The following is a 14,302-nucleotide window of genomic DNA, read 5'->3' as shown; positions in this document are numbered from 1 at the left end:
TCCCCCCTTCCTCCCCCTTCCTCCTCGACATACACTGTTCTTGTCCTCCCATGTGCTACACGAAGGATTCTGCCATCAACAGCGTCCTGAGAGAGAGGTTGTGAATAAGGAGACGTGGGAACGAGGGAGACGCCGAACAGCAGGTGGGAGCTATAAGAGGGGAGAGATCTTTCTCTGGATGACTGGTCGACATTTATGCCATGTGTGTAGTGCGGCGATGGCTCCATACTTTAGTTTTTCATGTACGAAATGGATATCACAACCTCCTGGCTCCACCTGAACCGACATCAGTGTGATGCAGTCTGTTTTTTAAAGCTGCAATGGTGATTTTTGTTGCTGTTAGAGTTATAATTCTGCTTCTGTTTTTCTGCATCTATCTTCATCCATCAAGCCCTGAATGAGGGAGACTTTGTGTGCATACAGCAGCAGAGCATCCTGTCAAACTGCTGTGAACGACTGAGTTTTTTTCAAGCAGTCGCGTTCACTCCCGAGAACTGTTTTCAGTCAAAGTCAATGTTGCCGTTGACTCCCTCTAATGATGATGCAGGGTTCATGGTACAATATGATACTGTGTATATGACACGATAATGAGTATCAGAGCTTAGGTGATACAATAGATACAATTCTTAGAGATACACAAAGCGTTAACACTTTAAGAAATGAGTTGATACGATACTTGATATAATACAGTACTGGGTATATGAGTACATCAAATACTGGGTATATGAGTACATCAAATACTGGGTATATGAGTACATCAAATACTGGGTATATGAGTATATCAAATACTGGGTATATGAGTATATCAAATACTGGGTCCATGATACTAGATATATGATATGATACTGGGTGTATGAGATACTGAGTAATGAGTATGTCAAATACTAGGTATACAAGTCTATGATACTTGATATATGATACGACACTGGGTAAATGATACTTCATATCATGAAATACTGGGTATATACGAAACAATAATGGGCACCAGCGATGTGTTGATACAATAATGGGCATCACATGAGGGTTTAAGCCAACACAAGGTCTGAGTGTGATCTTACTGAGGGTCTCCTGCGTAGCTGAGTTGAGCCGGACGGATTCCAAAGTGAACGATGATGGGGAAGGTGATGACGTCCGGGTTGAACTGCTCTCTGTCCAGCTGGTCGATTCGCACAGAGCTGGGTTTCTACAAATATATATATAAAATAAAATTAAAAAAAATAAAAAAGTCAGCACATTACATCATATTAACATGCAGGTCTTTCGCCCTCTGTCAGGTGAGACTGGCACCAGGGCCCCTGCAACCCTCACGTAGCGGATACAGCTGTAAAAGATGGACGGGTGGACATTTCATTTTATTAGCAACCTAAAATTGTCCTATCGCTGGCCTATAACTGTAATAATGACTATTTTATGACTGCTGTTGTCTTCTTTCTCAGACTAATTTATTTTCCAGCGTGTCAAATTTCATACAAAAATACACCTCAGAGCAGTTTGTTTTAAAGCGTGTTCACGAAACCCAGGCACATTTGCTCATTTAAGCATGAAAGAGGCTTTAGTGTAATGTTGTCTTCTCAAGTTGCAGTGATTTTAGCCTCAAAATGATAAAATGGCTGCCTCTGAAATACCGTTTTATTTTGATATTATGGTCATCATTCCACTGGTCCTGTCAGGTACTCTGTGAGAATCAGAGGGGGGAAATCTACGGTAGCTGTAGCAAACGGTGTGACGGTCAGCGCGGTACGGACGGCCCACAGGCTCGTCACAGTCTGCATACAAACTTCGATTTAAAGAGCCTAAGGTCACCAGTCAACTTTGATTGTGCCTTTGCTGGCGACATAATCAGGTGTGAGTGCGATTGGCGTGAGGTGGAGCGAGCCGTGATTGCCACGTTTACAGTCCCAACACAAATACGCCGCAAATGCTAATTTACATACATGAGGACGTGTAGCGCCTCCCGCTTCTCTGCCTGAGCTTTAATGGGCCGTGGCTGATTTGGACGACTTGGACCATGATGATGCCGTGGGAAAACACAGACCGTTTGATTGGCATCATAAAACGTTGGTTTGGAAACATGTGACTTTGATATGACAGAGGGCGAGATGTCGACAAAATAAGAGCATGTACGGTCTGATCTGGGCCACACACAGCATCTCTCACGGGAGTGAAGTTGTGGCACATGACTGAAATGGGTTTCATGGCACGTTTAGATCATACAGAGCAAATATTGATACTCATATACTGTATATGATATTAATACGTCACAATGGCTGAATCCAGGGTCTGTAATTTGAAAAATATCCACAGAAGTCACTGTGGACTTTTAATTAAACTAATCAAAGGAAACCCAACACAGAAAAACAAGCTTATTGATTCAGCGAGATTTGAGTTAAGAGTCAGGTGCCAGCCTGTGTGTGTGGAGGTATGTCATTTTGAGTTTGCACACGTCTAAAGGAATAATTCATGTTTTCTGAAGCAGAGCAACCTGAGACGCAGACAGATGCCGACTTTCAGTGACTAAAGGAAAAGGATAAATGTCAGACAGACTTCATCCAACTTCACATAATAAAATCTATATTTGTTTAAGCCTATAATATTTTAGACAAGAAAAATCAAGTTTGTGTGACTTTGTAACACCTCTCTCTCGCTCGCCTGCACTAAAGCCCATAGAGAAAATTTGTGACTTTACATCACAGCACACAGGAGATTATTGATCCACTGCAGCCTCCATCAGTTAAGTTTGAATGTGTTATTGTTTGACTATGGCTTTTGAAATCCATTGTGGAAATTTATTTTAGTGACTCAAACTTATCAAATGAGGCAACAGATGAACAGCAGCTCCTGTGTCCCTGCAAGCTAAAAACGCTGATTTTCTCTATGGACTTTGGTGTGGGAGAATGAGAATCAGTAGCTCAGACAACACACGGCCACAGCCAAACCGATGACAACAAGACTGACAATAGAGATAATTGTTGTTGACCGATTATTAAATTTTTGGCCAAAATGAAGAAAAAACAAGCGTCTTACAAGACGTCGTTTTGAGTGGCAGAGCAATCTTTAACTTGAGTCTGGGGGCGATTACACACCCATCGCCGCGAAAAAAAACATGACAGCGACAATTCAGTGCTGTCAGGAGGAGCGGCCGACTCAATAACTCACCCACGTCACCGGGTTACACAATCATATTCATGGTTCCGACGCTAAGCTTTTAGCTAGTATTGACATCTTCACCTTCACTTTAAAAAAAAAAAAAAACAAACACAATAACTGTACATTCTTTATGATATGGGTCATGAGAGAGGACAGTCGAACAACTTCACTGTGGCTCGGACACTGTCGATGACAGCGAACGCCCTTGGGGGGGATAATAGGTGAGTCTGTGTGTGTCACAGGCTAACAGGAATAGCCTGGGGTTGTGTGTGTGTGTGTGGGGACAAGGGGGGGCGAGGAACGCCCTTGAGGCGGCAGACAAGGCTGCGCCTCCTGTCGTGACACAAAGACTCACCATTCCCGGGTTGGTGACGATCATGCCCTTGCACTCCTCCGCGTACTTCTGCCACTCCAGCTCCTCCCACTGCAGCATGTCGGCGATCTCCTCCTCGGGCACCAGTGGCTTGCTGCTTCGCAGCAGGTACAGCAGCACCTGGTGCATGGACAGCACCTCCTTACCGCCATCTACGGGACACCACACATACTTATTACTGCGAGAAATACACACACACACACACACACACACACTAGTGTCAAGACATCTAGGAAAAGCGTCTTTCTTCATTTCAGATTCCAACAGAAACAGATTTTATCCACTCAATAAAAGGTTCACCAGATAATAAATAAAAATCTACCCGTGCTTAAATCTACAACATCTTACGAATATAAATGCCGCTCAATGATAGCTTTCTTTTGACGTGAAACCTTGCACATCAAACTCCATAGAGAAAATCAGCGATTTTATATCATAGCACACAGGAGTGGTTTAACCACTGCAAAATCCTTCGTTCAGATTTACCTCAGCGACACAAACTGGCCACACGAGGCAGTAGTAGACCAGTAGCTCCAGTGACCCAGTGAGTTAAAAATCACCGATTTTCTCAATGGGCTTTGGTGTGGGCGGTTTACAAACTTAAGTTTTCCTTGAGGCACAGTGGCAAACATGTTCTTAAGATATCGTAGGCTTACGTGGGTGTAGATTTTTATAAGGTGACCTTTATGTTAAGTGACTAAAATCTGTTTTCCCTGTGCTTGTGCCATTACATTAATATGAAGTTAGAAAAAAAAAAAAGAATTATTGTGTTAGTGTAGCTAAAACTGGAATTTTGAAATACGTGTCAACATGTCAGTCTGACTTAAATTGTACAAAAGCAGTTATACGCGTCCCCACAAGCCTGTGTTTCTTAAGCTGGTTCTCGGCGTACCTCATATTTAACAGTCTGACAGGAATTTGTACTGATAATAAACACACACACAGCCGTGAAAAGTCTTTGTAACTGCTGTAGAAGGTTAAGACTTTCTTTAACATGAATGCTGATTTTTGGTCCAAGGATCTTTTTAAAAAAAAAAGGGGGAAAAAAAGGATTCAGACTGTGTTGTAAGCAGGTGCCTCACATCCTCAGCCTCGCCCTCGAGTTTTTGAGACAAATATTACATAAAAAAAATTGAACATGTCCCTGATGCATTGCAGTTGCATTGTTCAGGAAGCGAACAGGTGAGTGAGAACGCCGGGTAAAGGTCGGGTGCCATGCAAAATACATTAATAATGACACACTCAAGGAGGAGCAGAGGAATCTGAATTACAAAGTGAGGAGAGAACGGAGCATAACATGATTGTATGTGCAGTAAAATATACACAGTACAAATCTTAGTACTCAGAAACGAGGTTCTGCCTCATTTAGGACCAGGTTTTCAGTCTTCATGAGGACTACCGGTCCTGACAAGGTCAGTGTTTATGCCAGAAAAAGCTCCTAAAGAAGTATACATACATTTTAATATAGCAGCCTTAGTGGGGACACTAATTTGAGACCTGGTTTTAAGGTTAGAATAGGGTTTAGGTGAAGGGGTAGGTCAGGCATTTTGTTGTCATGGTTATGGTTAAGTTAAGGGGGCTAAAATGTATGAATACTTTTTACTCCTTTCGGAGCTTTTCTGGCATAATCATTGACCTTGTCAGGACTAATAGTGCTCATAGAGACCTAAACCTTGTCCTAAAAATACAAGTACACACATTTTAGTAAAGCAGCCTTAGTGAGGACACTCATTTGGCATAGTTTCCTCCCTAGCCCCCTTACCTTAACCTTAACCATGACAATAAAATGCCTTACCTACCCCCTTAACTTAAATCCAATTCTGCCTCATTAGGACCAGGTTTAGGTCTCCATGAAGATGACTGGTCATGACACAGTCAGTGTTTATGCCAAATACAAGAACAGTAGACGGATAGAGTTTTAGAGACACACATGCAAAATTGATTGACTTCCATTTACGTGTGTGCGCGTGTGTGTGTGTGTGTGTGTGTGTGTGTGTCTGTTCACATGGACACAAACATGCAGTGCCCTCTCAGAGCTGGAAACGCATCGATACAAAACAACAACACACACAGTAAGTTCTCATGCTCCCACTCTGAATCCCTGTCTCTCTTCACTCTCTTTTACGCGGCACAGACAGAAAACAGTGAATCAAACACTGCAGACTTTTCTTTGTGCTTTTTCATGAAAGAAGCACATACGTGTTTTTTTGTGTGTTGTGATGTGAACCCAATGTTCTGGGTTTTTTGTGTGATGGATGGAAAAGAAGGCAGGGGGGCACAGATCAGTCACAACAAAACTCTGTGCAGTGAAATCGTGGAGCAGCAGCGCCATCGTGTGTTCCACAGATGAACAGCAGGGGAGGCGAAGCATTGCATGTTTGGAGTCTGACCACGTTTAAAGGTGCTCATTAATGATGTTGTTTGGTGATTTAAAAGATGATATAGATATTTTTAAAAAACCTCAGTTATGATGTGGAAAGCTTTTGCATGTAAAACTACTAAAAGTTACATTATTGACTTAAAATGGTTTTGAGGCATTCGTGGGTGACTGAGTATCAGTGTTGGGAACGTTACTTTAAAAAAGTAATTAGTTATAGTTACTCACTACTTGTTCCAAAAAGTAACTGAGTTAGTAACTGAATTACTCTATAATAAAAGTAACTCGTTACCAGGGAAAGTAACTATTTGCGTTACTGTTAAAAAAAAGTTGCTATATGTCAAATAATATGGATTTTTTGTGTAGTTTTCACAAGTCAGTTGAAATGAATAGAACAGACAGGTGTTTGTACATAACTTTCTATATTTATTGCACGTCGACAGACAGCAAGATGTTTATCCTGCACTTCAAGTATTATCTTTGTAAGAAAAGTAAACAGTTACACCATATAAAGTGCATTTAACTCTAGCAAATTAAATCAAACTCTCTCAACCTGAGACAACAAAAGTAAACTTTTAAACAACAAAAAAGTGGGTTTAGCTCTGTAGTCCTATTCTTAATTAAATGGGTTAGAAAAGCAGATTAAAACTCATTCTTAAGATATTGTAGACTAAAGTAAGTGGATGTTTAGTAGATATATTCCTTGTGTCCCCACTGAGAGCAATGTTAACCCTAACCCTTTGAATGTACGGTTTGTGTCCAGATAATAAATTAAATTTGAGTCTCACCTGGTAAGAATCGGACAAAGCGTGGCATGAAATGGAAGCCCTGGCATCCAGAGGTCTCGTCTTCGTTGTCAGGACCTGGACGAAGACACAGACATTTGATTGGTCAGAGAATACACAATACAATTGTTTCTTTTACATGTAGGGCTCATTGAAATTCCAATTATCAGCTTATGTGATAACACATTACCTTTTCTTATCTGTTATCATACTTTTCTGGGTTTTTTTCCCAGGTTTTTGAGATCAATTAAGCACATCTATCCATCCATGTTTTGACTAAATTCTTCAACTAAATCTGTTTTTAATGTGATCTTTCAGCTTCTAAGAAGTGCGTATTTCCTGGTTTCTTTGGCCCATATTAACAAATTTAAAAACTGTCATATTGTGCATCGTCTGTGTAAAAGCTTCAGCTCCAACACCCGTCTCTTCTTCTTTTGGTTAGTACCTATGAGGTTCCAGTCGTAAAGCTCCAGAATGTCCCGGAACAAGTAGGAGGCGAGGAGCTCGAGGCCTCGGACGCAAAAGTTCTGCAGAGAGAAAGAGTACAGTATTCAGTCTCAGAAATATGCCCGATAAGTAAATCCACTTCCACTGACTTTATCACATAAGCTACTTTATTGATGTAATCAACTTCAGCAGGTTAAAAAAAAGAATCTCCTTCCCCTTCTTCTTCTTAAAAAAAGGGGGATTAGCACCTTTGCTCGCCCAGGCGTCGAGGTGTACGTGCGGGCTCAGCTGTTCCCAGACTGAACCAGTCAAGATAACAAAAATAATAATAAAAAAAAAAGAGTGGAGGAGAAAGAGCTGTGGAGATAAAGTGGGCTTTCACTGACCTCCGGTGTCATCTCCTCTATGAAGTGAATGGTGTAATCTATGTTGAAGCGGATCACACGGCACAATGGAATCTGCGATGATGAAAGGGAGAAGAGGATGAGGAGAGGGGGAAAAGAGAGAGGACAGGCCGACTCATTACCATGGCGTTAGGTGGAGGTTACAGCTTTTCAAGGAAAACTCATTAAAAACTCAGCGCTTGACCGAAATGACACCAGGAAAGCGTATACGTATAATCCCACTCGACTGAAGTCTGTGGACGACATTCAGCCGATTTAACGCTGCCTTGTTGTGACACAAAACTTCGGCAACTCAGCAGAGACGTGAAGAAAACTGATTTTTAGCCACTTAATAAAAGGGTCACATCATACAATACACATCTGCTATTGTCTCTTAATAATATGGTTTCTGCTCCGTCTCACCATGAGACTGCTTTTTTTGATTGGAAAGTGACGTTTGAAATCCTGCTTCATCTCCCACACCAAAGTCCATAGAGAAAAGCAGCAATTTTAGCTCGTAGTGACACAAGCAGCTGCTTGTCGATTGCTGCCTTGTTTGGTCGGTTTGAGTCACTGAGGTAAAGCCAAACTAGGAATTTTTAATGCCAAAGTCACAAAACAACTAATTTGAATTGACTGATAGGAAGCAGCAGTGGATAAACATCTCCTGTGTGACATGGTGTAAAATCGCTGATTTTCTCTATGGAGTTTGGTGCAAGGAGACAGTGATTTTCCAAAGTGACACAAATGCAGGTTTTCTGTCAAAAGTTTAGATAAATCAGCAAAAACATAAACTTAACATAAACAGTATTCTAGAAGAAAAGTGACTTTTGTTCAGTGGCAAAAAAAGATTTTAGCCACTTAACAAAAGTCTATGTCATCTTAATAATATGTTTGCTGCTTTATCTCACCATGAAACAGCTTCATTTGACTGGAAACAGAAGTTTGAAAACCACTTCATTTCTCAAACCAAAGTCCATAAAGAAAAACAGCAATTTAAGCTTGCAGTGACACAGCAGCTGTTTGTTTACTGCTGCTGTGTTTGGCAGGTTTGAGTCACATAGGTAAAACCTTAAAGAAGAATTTTAAATGCTGAAAGTCACAAAATTAAAGACATGAAATGACTGATGAAGGCAGCAGTGGATCAGCAGCTCCTGTGTGACAGGATGTAAAATCACTGATTTTCTCTATGGAGTTTGGTACAGGGAGATGGCAGCAGTTTCCAAAGCAACACAAACGCCATTGAGGACGAGCATACAAGGGTCTGAGGATGCGTAAAAAAAAAAGTAGTATCCCTTTAAAATCAAATACGCTTTTTTAAGACGTGATATGCCTTTACACACACACACACACACATTTGACGATTAAAAAAATTGAGTAAACTAAATTCTCAGTGAACAGATAAGCCTGCTCTTCTGTGTTTAAGCTCCCCAGTTACACGGTCTTTGTTGTCTCGGCGCTGGAGTCCATTTTCAGGGATTAACCTGGGAGTCACATTCGCTCTTGCCCATCCTGGCGGCTAACTAGCAGGGGGGCTAAATATCGCCACGCTCCCAGGTTCCTAATCCCCTGGCCGCCACAAAGCGTTTACCCTAGCTTTTAACAAGGGCTGCTTAAATTATCCAGTTCAAATCATTCGTAATCCTCGCAGCTCTTTTCAGACTTGGCAGATATTGACTGAGTAGTTTATTATTCAAACATGCAGAGGGGGAACACGCACACACACACACACACACACACACACACACACACACACACACACACACACACACACACACACACACACACACACACACACACACACACACACACACACACACACACACACACACACCGTGATGCACAAAAGCCAACGTGTGTTGTAGATTAGGACAAAGCATGGTTTTTAACAACGTTTTAGTCGATTTTTCATTTCTTTTGAACGTCATTCTTGGAAGAAGAGAGTGAAAAAGAAGAAGTGGCTACAGAGAGAGTTCAGGTTCTTTTAAAGTCGCAGCAAGGTCAGCGCAGCAAGAGCGGCGCTACAAAGGCACGACTGAAGGCGAGAGCTGATTCTCCGAGATACAGTTAAGGAGAGATTTTTCACTTAATCTAAAAAGATATTTGCTGCCTGACTGTGTGTGAAGAGGGGGAATTTAAGTCATTATGGACATGTCGCCTTTAAGGCCACATCCACATAAAAAAAATAACTTTCCTAATTGAATTATTGTCTTTTTTTAGTTGCACAGCACCAGAAAACTTAACATAATCAGGCTGCAGGGATTTATTTTCATTTTATGGCTGGCAGTTATTCATTCAACCTTTTAGGAATCAAGGTGCTGAGAAGCTGACGGTCACTCGGCGAAGACATGAGGGCTACCTATTTCTCTGGTTTACAGTAGAGTCGTCGAGGAGTTACGGTAATGAGAAATGCGCACACCAAATCTTGTCAACCGCAGAAGAAGAAGAACTACTCTCGTTGTAGCTGCTGAGATGCAGAGCATCCACCGTGCCAGAGGGGGAGCTGTGTATCTGAGATCTGGCCTACCAATTATGTCACTTCCAGGTACCTGTCCAATCACAGCACAGTGGGAAAGCTCTCGGTGGCTGGCAAAACAACACAGTCCACGTTCTGGGGGTGTGATTTTCGTCTGAAACAGCGTGGCTGACGAGAGCATCAATGAGGAGATATTTTGATCGGCTCGTTTGCAGCGACTAGGACGTTTTTAACTATGAAAACAAGTTAATATATGTAAGTAGACCTCCATAACTTACATATATGTGCGATACAAGCATTCAATGTCACCTTTAAAGCCAGAAATATTCTTGTGCTGCACTGAGGAACATTGTATAAAACATTGTAAAAACATGTTGCGATGGAATAAAGTAGTCGATAAACTTCTCAAACATGTGACGACGAAGGAAATCTAATTTAATGTAATGTAATGTTATGTAATTTAATCTATATATGAAAGGAAGTAACAGCATGGAGAAATTAATGTACAGTGTGTTGTGAAGTAAAAACAGAGCAGACTTACACTAGCGAGGGGAGTGTGCGAGAAGAGAGAGAAGCCTTCAAACAGGTACTCGTGGTCATCGTACTCGATCACCGTCGGCCTGTCCGTCTACAGAAAGCACGCACACGCGCGCACACACACACACATACACATAAATATAAAATAATTAGTTTTTTAGGTCTTGAAAATTGCATACCTGCAAACACCAAGGTCTATTTGATGAGTTCAGTGTCATATAGTAAAGGGAAATATCAGTATGTGTGTTACTGGTGAGGAGTAAATGAAGATAGGGCACAGCACAAACGAAAAGATTCAGGTTCTGAATAAAGTGCCGTAGCAGGTGGAGCCAGAAATGTGGCGAGTGGGTTGATACAGCTGTTTGATATGTGGGAATTTATTTAGTTATCTGAGTTGTGTGTTGTGGCACATGTAAAAAAAAAAAGAAAAAGGGTTACATAGTCTTATAGCCCAGTTTCTGCTGTTTAATTAGATGTGTAACATCACTGTATTCTTTCGTGATTAGTGCATTATTTCACAGTGTTTGGTGGACTCTTTAAAGGGTTAAATATTTATATATACACACACACACATATATATTTATTTATATATATATATATATATATATATATATATATATGTACACATGTGTATATACAGTGGGGCAAAAAATTATTTAGTCAGCCACCGATTGTTGTTACAGAGCTCTGTCATCATTTTAAGTGGGAGAACTTGCACAATATATACACATACATATATACACATACACACACATATATATACACACATATATATATACACACACACATATACACACACATATACACAGTATATATATATATATATACATACATACATACACACACATATACACAGTATATATATATATATATATATATATATATATATACACATACATATAAACACACACATATACACAGTATGTATATATAAATATACACACATACATATAAACACACAAACATATATATATATATATACACATATCCTGATTCCACTGCATTTTCCATTCAAGTTACAGCACCTCGTTTTATTCTGAAAGAGTTCATACCAGGAAGTTGGTTGGTGGAGACACGGTGATCCGGTAGTGGAACAGTTTCCCCGTGTTGTTGTTCATGGGACGACACTGTTTCACAGGCTGAGAGAGACCACACACACACACCATTAATGCTGAAATGTAAAGTATAATTATTATTATTATTATCATTATTGTTATATTTTTTTCTTCAAAAAAAATCAAACAATCAAAGATACAATGAGAATCTGCGGCCTTTGTGATGATTAACTACGGTGGCCCTCAAATACCAGAAAATATGCAAAACACTCTTAAATACCATTTCCTTTTTCTTCTTCGCAGGTGTATACATCAGATTTTATGTGGCTACTGACTCCGCGACATGAACACGGTGACGTCATGTTGCCAAGCTCTATATCTGTGGACATGTTGCTACACTGAGGGACTGGTTTTCCTAACAATGGCTAGCCTGAGATACCTTCACGTGTTGACACAACTTCCGAGTTCTGACACCCAATGAAAATAGAACGCACCGCCATTCCAAGGCTATGAATATCTCACGATTTCAACTTTACAGCATTTAAATACACACTGCCAATAAACCGTCCTACATGTGACACACAATACCTTTAACATGTTAGAAAATGTCTCTCTGTACAGAAAGTACAGGCACAGGCACTGGAATTTCAAGGTTATGTATGAGGTGGTGATTTATTTGTGGTGTTGTCATACCTCCTCCCCCGGGTAGATGCTGTGGCGGATTCCTGTACGTCTGGCCTTGGCGCTGCACTTACACAAGGGGCCATCATTCATCTGGACAGAGAGGGGGAAAGAAACGGGAGTGTAAATCAGACGAGCGCACGCTCCACCTGGTCGTGTACGACACGGGAGTGCGGTCAGTGTTCCACGCGTCTCGACCCACACAACTCCTGACCTTTACTTCTCAACTGGAGTTTAAACTGGTACTTATTAGGGTTCGAGCACAATTGTTATTGTTATTTAGTCTATCAACAGTTTACCTACTTATTTTCTTAACATGTGACAAACTGAAACACACTTTCACAATGTCAACGAATGTAGGAGAGCTAAATGGCGCTAGTGCACTCTGATACTCAACCAAAAAACAAAAACAAGTCTTAGCTGAGCAATAATAATCTGTGTCATGTTTTATCTCAGCTGATTTCCTGTTGACGCAAATTTCAGTTGTGGGTCACAGAGTAACTGGCCCACTACTGACAACTACTGGTATAATTAAATACTGTCTTCAAGACCAAAACACTGTTTATGTAACTTCAGTCTCAGACCTGAATCCCAACTACTGAAATCTTTTAAAATGTGTTGAATTGTGTGAGTAATCTACTTGAATATCTTATATTATAATTCTACAGTAGTGCAGACATAAAACACAGATCAGAAAAACAGACCAATACATATCTGCTTTAGTCCAGCAGGGCTGCAACAAACGATTATTTACATAATCAATTAATCTGTCGATTACTTTCCCAATTAATCGAGTACTTGTTTGGTTCAGAAAATGTTGAAAAATGTCGATTGGCGTATTCCAAACCTCGGAAATGATGATGTTCTCAAACGTATTGTTTTGTCCACAAACCAAAAATGAATCAGTCTCAGCAAAGAAAACAGAAAAATATTCACATTTAAGAAGCTGAAAAAAACTGATTAATCGATAATCAAAATAGTTGACGATTAAAATAATAATAATTATCTGCATCATCTGATTTCTTAAGATCAGCATCAGCAAAAGGAAAAAAAAACATATCCAAAACAAGTAGAATCTGGTTTTGTAACACGATAACCACGCCCATCTTTGTGAAGCCATGCCCACCTGTCCCGGGTCGTTGTACCACAGCTCTTCGTGCAGACGGTCAGGATGAGATTTCTTCCTCTTGATCTCGGCGATGACGTCGAAGATGTCGGAGTCCGAGCTGCTGGAGCAGGAGCTTCCTTCTTTGTCGGACTCGCAGTCCGAGTCGCTGCTGCTGTCGTCTGGAAATAAAGAGCAAACTTATATATATTTAGCCTGTTTTCTTTTTTTTCCTCCTCATCTGATGAAATATGACTGATTAATGATAACAAATTCAAGATTCAATTCAAGATTCAAAGTGTTTATTGTCATATGCACAGTAAAGAAACACGTTTCCCTGTACAATGAAATTCTTACTTTGCTGTCCACTCAAAAAACACCAGCATAAAGTAAAAAGTAAAAAAGAGATGCTTTTGTAAAAAAAAGTATAAATATACATAAGAAAAATATAAATATTTCAAGAGACTAAAATAACATATATGCATAAAATAAGTGTAAAAATAAGAACTGTACATAAAGTGAACACAGATTTAAAGTGACACACAGATTTAAAGTGACAATGTTTCAGGTTTTAAAGTGACGGTAACAGATTAAAGTGACAAATAGACAAATAATACAAAAACCTAACACTAACGGTCTGTCCCTTCGTCATCTACTGGTATGACTAAATTAAATACGTAAAACAGGTCTACAAACAAACAAAGAAATAAACTTTTGGAGGTTTTAGAGACTTTTAGCAACACTAATCAAGTTTCTGAGAATAAAAATTTGTTATGACTGCTATAACTGATTAGTTTTTGCCGATTAAAGCCATTTTTTTTTTAGTGCTGCTGTTACATTAAGAGAGCGGCTCATTTATTGATGCAGAGAAAAATAAAAAAAACTATTACTACCAGAGCATCCAGAATGTGTTCCACATGAGGGGGAAAAAAAGGA

At 40.0% G+C, this 14,302-nt stretch overlaps 1 protein-coding gene across 1 annotated transcript in view; it reads right to left on the bottom strand.

Moving 5' to 3' along the window:
- The window catches only part of drosha (drosha ribonuclease III), a 121,395-nt gene that overhangs the window by 100,403 nt on the left and 6,690 nt on the right, over positions 1-14,302 (bottom strand). Inside the window, exons 6-14 of the mRNA XM_058649343.1 lie at positions 13,388-13,548; positions 12,274-12,354; positions 11,578-11,664; positions 10,530-10,616; positions 7,516-7,587; positions 7,128-7,209; positions 6,686-6,760; positions 3,503-3,672; positions 1,059-1,183 (exon numbers count right to left, since the gene is read on the bottom strand). Coding sequence (XP_058505326.1) covers positions 1,059-1,183; positions 3,503-3,672; positions 6,686-6,760; positions 7,128-7,209; positions 7,516-7,587; positions 10,530-10,616; positions 11,578-11,664; positions 12,274-12,354; positions 13,388-13,548 — 940 coding nt within the window. The remainder of the gene's footprint in view (positions 1-1,058; positions 1,184-3,502; positions 3,673-6,685; positions 6,761-7,127; positions 7,210-7,515; positions 7,588-10,529; positions 10,617-11,577; positions 11,665-12,273; positions 12,355-13,387; positions 13,549-14,302) is intronic.

Source organism: Solea solea, chromosome 1 (genome assembly GCF_958295425.1).
Source record: "Solea solea chromosome 1, fSolSol10.1, whole genome shotgun sequence".
In the NCBI taxonomy this organism is placed as follows: domain Eukaryota; kingdom Metazoa; phylum Chordata; class Actinopteri; order Pleuronectiformes; family Soleidae; genus Solea; species Solea solea.
This window is presented reverse-complemented; position numbering and strand designations above follow the sequence as displayed.